Here is an 8191-nt window from a genome sequence, read left to right on the forward strand (position 1 = left end):
AGCACACGGGTAATGAAGGCAGGTTACAGTAAGGATAAGGATTAAAAGGATTAAACACTTGTGACAAGCTGATTGGATCCTGATTGGAATCTGATTGGATCCTAATAAAAAATGGTATATTGTTTGATTAGATCTTCATTGGCAGACGATACCCTATGTCTGTGTTGATCAAAGGTTTGTGATGGCGGATTGCTAAAGCTTCTATGAGGTTTATTTTGGTGAAGTCTTGATGTTTGGTTGAGAGGATTTAGACCTTGTAAAATTGATTTTGAAGGCTTGGGGATTTTGCTGGTGGTCTGAGAAGGCTGATTTGCGGTCTGCTTTGGCTGTTGGTGTCTTATGTTCTGTGATGCGGGTATCTCCAGGACGGGAGGTTTCACCAATGTACGAGTCACCACAGTCACAAATAATCTTATAGATTACACCTTTGGCGGGTTACACAGAAAAGTCCCGCAACAATATAAATGAAACATAATTTGTCAATGCAAGAGAACAACCTGTCTAGATTATCCGCCGAAACAGAAACAAACTTGGCGTAGAGGGCAAAATAGCTGCGAACATTATATGAATGGACCACTGCAAATGACACAGTAACGACATCAGGTGTTCGCGAAAAGGGTAATCATTTCCTGCCCTACCGGAAGCACCCGACACTCAAACACTTGGCATAACTAAGTAGTCGGTTTCTCAATTTTGAACATAAATCTGTTATTGAAAGAAAGAGGATTATATCTTAACCCTTTAATCCCACTCATACGAGTGAGTGAGTATGGTTTTACGCCGCTTTTAGCAATATTCCAGCAATATCACGGCGGGGGACACCAGAAATGGGTTTCACACATTGTACCCATGTCGGGATTCGAGCCCGGGTCTTCGGCGTGACGAGCGAATGCTTTAACCACTAGGCTACCTGACCGCCCCCACTCATACGAGGGAAAGTACAGTGTACAAATGTTCAAAGGAGATGTTTAAGGGTTCAACAGGGGTGAAGAACAGGTTTGCTTTGCTGAGAACATGTACAGCCGACCATGATCGTACACGGAGGCGTGGTGGCAAGGGTGTGATCGGAGTGGCGGGCTTGTTGTGCGATCAAGCGGTTAATTTTGGAGGAAGCCCCCCGCAACATGACCATATATGGACCTTTTATATCCGCCTCTGCTGTATTTTCGTCTCTGCTGTCTTCATTGGTAGACAGGACTAAAATGCAAATACATCACCGCTTTCGATGTATTGTATACGATATTTGCATTAACAAATGCATGCTACGATCTATTCAATTTGCTACGATCTATCCAATTCAGCCAAGTTGTATGTACCCATGACACTTGCACTTAAAGTTAAACCCACGCTCACTGGGGTAATACACATACACTTGTGTGTCATAAGCTTCTGTAATGGGTAAATTCTTTAGTTAAATGATAAATATATATCCGCGCGATAAACGTCAAAGACCTGCATCACTTTTAGCTTTCCTCCCACATCAAGCTAATGTATCTGAGACCCGTGAAGATCCGGGGTAGAACAGGTCTTCAGCAACCCATGCTTGTCGTAAAAAGGCTACTATGCTTGTCGTAAGAGGCGACTAGCGGGGTCGGGTGGTCAGGCATATTGCACGAGTTGTTAAGAATGCTTTCCATTCGTCACCACTCGTCTGTAAATTGGGCTTGTTCCAAAACGACACCAGTTGGTCCCGAATGGAATAGTTTCAATTTCATGGGTCGCGGAATAAGCCGAGTTGACCCGAGTGGATTGTCTTCATGAGTCGGAAGTTACCATTCATCGTGATCATTCAGTCAGATCATATTCAACAGTTTCTCTCAAACGCTGTTATACCAAGCGGGAAACTGCTACAGCTGATGATAACAAACAATGTATTATTTGTATATACGATGTTTATTTGGGTAGAAAGGTCCTAAGAAAAAAGCCCATAAACAAACAAATGATAAATGGAGAAAAATATAATCACGTGATTTATGAATTGTTAACGTATAATTTATAATAATCAACAGGTTTATATAATGACCACATCGTGGCTTCATAACACAGCATATGGTGGTGGTGGTTTTGGTGGTGGTGGTCTGTTCGTCCGAACAGAAAGGTTTCCGAATTAACGAGGTGCCTACCGAAACATTTTCGGCGTGACGAGGTTCAACAGTGACCACATTCAAAGCATTATGCCCATCTCACAAGATGGCGTTTATGCATCTGTCTATCTACAAGCTTCATTTACAGGATTTCAACCAAGCTGTTATTGTCATAGTGTCTGACTCCTCGAGTACATCGGCCGTCATGGGAGCAGATATACTAAAACACACAGCTGAAACACGCAGACTCCTTATAATCAAGACGAATATAAACAAGTCCCTGCAGTGCCGAGGATGGTACTAAATGTGAAAAGAACATGAAATACATACATTATTTGTTGTCATACAAGGCCAGCATTAATCACGACTGTGTTCTCTAAAGACAATCAGATGGACAACTCGTGTCTTGACTGACCACGTGAAGCAACCTGCGTTCTATCCATCCCTCCGGAACACCAAGTATCTCAAGACCCGTGAAGATCCGGGGTAGAAAAGGTCTTCAGCAACCCATGCCTGCCGTAAAAGGCGACTATGCTTGTCGTAAGAAGCGACTAACGGGATCGGGTGGTCAGGCTCGCTGACCTGGTTGATGCATGTCATAGTATCCCAATTGCGTGGATCGATGCTCATGATGTCAATCACTGGGTTGTCTGGTCCAGACTCGATTATTTACTGACCGCCGTCATATAGCTGGGATATTGCTGAGTGCGGCGTAAAACAACAAACAAACAAACCAAATATCTCACATTAAAATACAGATGCAGGCCACAACCTGTGCGCCACTAGATGTAACCGTTTTCAACCGTTTCCTAGTTTACGCCCAATCCAAGTAAGGCACGGGACAGATGGGCGGAGAGCCTGACAAAGGCCGTAAAGCATTAAAACAGAAGTTTACAGGCGGCGGCCACGACCCACGTGACCAGGAGCGGGGTGACTGCAGCAGCAGCACTGGGGTCATCACCACCACCCATCTTCGCTTCAGCCAGCTGGAGGAAGAAGCTGTATTTCACAGTGGGACCTTTAGGGAGGCTGAAGCTGAAGACGTTACCAGACATCATCGGAGTCACAGACTCATAGGAAGTGGCCTCTGTCTGTATCATCATCACCTGTAACAAGACAAATATTGAATCTAAAACAGAAATTGAAAATGAATCTGACTATTATTTTACAAAACATCACCGATGGTACTTTTGTTGTATCCATTACACATAACTTTTAATGGGGACATATTCCAGGGGTTTAATGATTTGTCCATCTATTGCTGTATTTGCAACCGCTCAGTGAAAATGTTGGTGCAGTGTCAAGGCATCAGCATCTGACAACGATACAACACTACATTGTCGATAGTTCAATGTCAAGATGTCCGTATCTGACAAAGATACAACACCAGAGGTCGACAGTTCAATGTCAAGATGTCAGTTTCTGACAACAGTAAAACACTAGAGGGTCGATAGTTCAATGTCAAGATATCAGTATCTGACAAAGATGGTACTTTTGTTTTATTCATTACACATAACTTTTAATGGGGACATATTCCAGGGGTTTAATGATTTGTCCATCTATTGCTGTATTTGCAACCGCTCAGTGAAAATGTTGGTGCAGTGTCAAGGCATCAGCATCTGACAACGATACAACACTACATTGTCGATAGTTCAATGTCAAGATGTCCGTATCTGACAAAGATACAACACCAGAGGTCGACAGTTCAATGTCAAGATGTCAATTTCTGACAACAGTAAAACACTAGAGGGTCGATAGTTCAATGTCAAGATATCAGTATCTGACAAAGATACAAAACTAGAGGGTCGATAGTTCAATGTCAAGATATCAGTGTCTGACAACGATACAACACTAGAGGGTCGATAGTTCAATGTCAAGATGTCAGTATCTGACAACAGTAAAACACTACAGTGTCGACAGTTCAATGTCAAGGCATCAGCATCTGACAACGATACAACACCAGAGGTCGATAGTTCAATGTCAAGATGTCAGTATCTGACAACGATACAACACTAGAGGTCGACAGTTCAACGTCAAGATATCAGTATCTGACAACGATACAACACTAGAGGTCGATAGTTCAATGTCAAGATATCAGTATCTGACAACGATACAACACCAGAGGTCGATAGTTCAATGTCAAGATATTAGTATCTGACAAAGATACAACACTAGAGGATCGATAGTTCAATGTCAAGATGTCAGTATCTGACAAAGATACAACACCAGAGGTCGATAGTTCAATGTCAAGATGTCAGTTTCTGACAACGATACAACACCAGAGGTCGACAGTTCAATGTCAAGATGTCAGTTTCTGACAACAGTAAAACACTAGAGGGTCGATAGTTCAATGTCAAGATATCAGTATCTGACAAAGATACAAAACTAGAGGGTCGATAGTTCAATGTCAAGATATCAGTGTCTGACAACGATACAACACTAGAGGGTCGATAGTTCAATGTCAAGATGTCAGTATCTGACAACAGTAAAACACTACAGTGTCGACAGTTCAATGTCAAGGCATCAGCATCTGACAACATTACAACACCAGAGGTCACTAGTTCAATGTCAAGATGTCAGTATCTGACAACGATACAAAACTAGAGGTCGACAGTTCAACGTCAAGATATCAGTATCTGAGGTCGATAGTTCAATGTCAAGATGTCAGTTTCTGACAACGATACAACACTAGAGGTCGATAGTTCAATGTCAAGATGTCAGTATCTGACAACAGTCAACCACTACAGGGTCGATAGTTCAATGTCAAGATATCAGTATCTGACAAAGATGGTACTTTTGTTTTATTCATTACACATAACTTTTAATGGGGACATATTCCAGGGGTTTAATGATTTGTCCATCTATTGCTGTATTTGCAACCGCTCAGTGAAAATGTTGGTGCAGTGTCAAGGCATCAGCATCTGACAACGATACAACACCAGAGGTCGATAGTTCAATGTCAAGATGTCCGTATCTGACAACGATACAACACCAGAGGACGATAGTTCAATGTCAAGATATCAGTATCTGACAAAGATACAACACCAGAGGACGATAGTTCAATGTCAAGATATCAGTATCTCACAACGATACAACACCAGAGGACGATAGTTCAATGTCAAGATATCAGTATCTGACAAAGATACAACACTAGAGGTCGACAGTTCAATGTCAAGATATCCGTATCTGACAACGATACAACACCAGAGGTCGACAGTTCAATGTCAAAATATCAGTGTCTGACAACAGTAAAACACTAGAGGGTCGATAGTTCAATGTGAAGATATCAGTATCTGACAACGATACAACACTAGAGGATCGATAGTTCAATGTCAAGATGTCAGTATCTGACAAAGATACACACCAGAGGTCAATAGTTGAATGTCAAGATGTCAGTTTCTGACAACGATACAACACCAGAGAGTCGCTAGTTCAATGTCAAGATATCAATATATGGCAACGATACAACGCCAGAGGGTCGATAGTTCAATGTCAAGATGTCAGTATCCGAAGAGAATACAACACAATCAACCACTAATCAATGCACAGACAACAGTCAACCATCAATCATTGCACAGACAACACAGTTGACCGACAATTAATGCACAGACAACACAATCAACCGACAATCAATGCACAGACAACACAGTCAACCATCAATCATTGCACTGACAACACAGTTAACCGACAATCAATGCACAGACAACACAGTCAACCGACAATCAATGCACAGACAACAGTCAACCATCAATCATTGCACAGACAACACAGTTGACCGACAATTAATGCACAGACAACACAGTCAACCGACAATCAATGCACAGACAACACAGTCAACCGACAATCAATGCACAGACAACACAGTCAACCGACAATCAATGCACAGACAACACAGTCAACCGACAATCAATGCACAGACAACACAATCAACCGACAATCAATGCACAGACAACACAGTCAACCGACAATCAATGCACAGACAACAGTCAACCATCAATCACTGCACAGACAACACAGTCAACCGACAATTAATGCACAGACAACACAATCAACCGACAATCAATGCACAGACAACACAATCAACCGACAATCAATGCACAGACAACACAATTAACCGACAATCAATGCACAGACAACACAATCAACCGACAATCAATGCACAGACAACACAGTCAACCGACAATCAATGCACAGACAACACAGTTGACCGACAATCAATGCACAGACAACACAATCAACCGACAATCAATGCACAGACAACACAATCAACCGACAATCAATGCACAGACAACACAGTCAACCGACAATCAATGCACAGACAACACAGTTGACCGACAATTAATGCACAGACAACACCGTGTGTCGTGAGAGGCGACTAAAGAGGATTGGTTGGTCCAACTTGGTGACTTGGATCATTGTGTGTTTCCGGCTCTTGATGTCTTTGGTCATTGCGCATACTCCAACTTACTGGTTTGCTTGGTCAAGCTGGCTACCGCGTTAACCAACACTCACTCACTCACTCACTCACTCACTCACTCACTCACTCACTCACTCACCCACTCACTCACTCACTCACTCACTCTAATATCCCGTCATGGTGGCCGTTTCAAGAATCTATGACATCTAGTCTAACACATTAAGCATTGCCACATCACTCACCTTCTTGGAGAGTCTGACAGCGCCCCCATCCCCGAGATTGTAGGCGACCCCATCTGTCCCCGCAGGTGTCAACATTGCCGGGGTGGCAGGTCCTTTAATGTTTAGCATCAGCTTCAAGGTGGCATCAGCGTCCGCAGTCGTCATGGTCGCCATCTCCACAACCACTCTCACGTCTCCCTCCATCACTGTCGTAGTTTCCCCGTCTGTTGTGACGTTACCGCCCTTGGTAAACAATTCAATGTACACCTTGAACGTTCCTCCAAAGACAGACGCAGTGCCTACCCGACGTTTAAAAGTAATGTCCCCTGCAGTCTCGTCTGTCTCATCTACAAACGTGAACGTTGCTGCAGTCAGAGTGTTGTTTAGGTCAGGAATTGAAGCATTATCAGCTTTGACCTGCTGAAGATCCTCGAACATTACAGTCAGTTTATTTTCGTCTTTGGAAATGTCGCTCTGTTTGGACGCCATTAGCGATTTTGTCATAAATTCCACGTAAGTGTTATTGATGTTTACTTTATAGGACATGTCTGCGGTACAGGCCGCCACAAACAACACCAACACGGCCAAACTCAACTTCATCATCGTGGTTAAATACTACACAATGTATCACGGGTACAGTCCAAGTGTCTCTCGCCTCTAGACGTCTCTAGATGGCTTGGTGATGTGGAGGTTGTTATCGCACCGGTAGACGCTCCCAGCAATGTACAATTACCTTTATTACCTGCACAAACCACTTGTCCCGTCCAACAGGTGCAAAATACACCTCCGCTCTCTCATTGGCTGTCCTGCCTCGCAGCGATTGGTTAATATATATTATCAAAGCGATCGCATCGACTATGAAAAAGAGGCCGTATTTCAACATTCTAGAAAGCATGGGTGGTAGAGTTACACCAGAACTCGGAGAGGAAATTAGACGCATTAAACAGTTGTCACCTACCATGTGACAATTAGTGTATAGCTTGAAATCTCTTTTGACTTTGCTGGGTTATGAGATCTGTCGTGTAATGTTTTATTACTGCACAAATAAATATTTCGAGATTTGTATGTGTAGATAAATTGATATGCATGTATACAAACTAAATTAATAGGTTGCATCTTCGTGATCTGAAAACTGTATGCACACTGTCCAGTGCACATGCACTTGATGAATACTAATAACGGAATATTGGAGTTTACCACCTTAGATCACAGGTATTGTGGATATATCAGGTTTTAATCCCTCAGTTCGTATACATGTACATAGAGAAATTCGATTATGTCGAACTGACTTGAAGAATCATGATTATATTAGAGTTGACTGTAGTCGTTAGGTTTCACACGGGATTCTTGAAATACCAAATAGCTGTATCAAATTCAATGGACAGACACAAACGTGGACAGCACAGATAATACCATTAGATCAATACTGTAATAATATTATATGGCCTTCTCTCGTTCGTCATCAGATG

At 42.5% G+C, this 8191-nt stretch overlaps 1 protein-coding gene across 1 annotated transcript; it reads right to left on the reverse strand.

The window, feature by feature from the left end:
* Positions 1–1874: 1874 nt before the first annotated feature.
* Positions 1875–7487, reverse strand: LOC139473720 (uncharacterized). Its single transcript, XM_071256443.1, has 2 exons — positions 6744–7487; positions 1875–3190 (listed from the first exon to the last, which is right to left on the reverse strand). Exons 1-2 carry the CDS (start codon positions 7323–7325, stop codon positions 2963–2965), a joined length of 810 nt encoding a protein of 269 aa, XP_071112544.1. The 5' UTR covers positions 7326–7487; the 3' UTR covers positions 1875–2962.
* Between the last annotated feature and the right edge of the window lie 704 nt (positions 7488–8191).

Source organism: Haliotis cracherodii, unplaced genomic scaffold (genome assembly GCF_022045235.1).
Source record: "Haliotis cracherodii isolate W230 unplaced genomic scaffold, xgHalCrac1.p SCAF_1, whole genome shotgun sequence".
Lineage (NCBI taxonomy): Eukaryota > Metazoa > Mollusca > Gastropoda > Lepetellida > Haliotidae > Haliotis > Haliotis cracherodii.

Coding starts and splice junctions, on each gene's coding strand:
- LOC139473720 (XM_071256443.1), bottom strand. CDS start 7,325: ATGATGAAGTTGAGTTTGGCCGTGTTGGTGTTGTTTGTGGCGGCCTGT. Junction 3,191..6,743: donor CTGTCAGACTCTCCAAGAAG/GTGAGTGATGTG, acceptor GTCTTGTTACAG/GTGATGATGATACAGACAGA.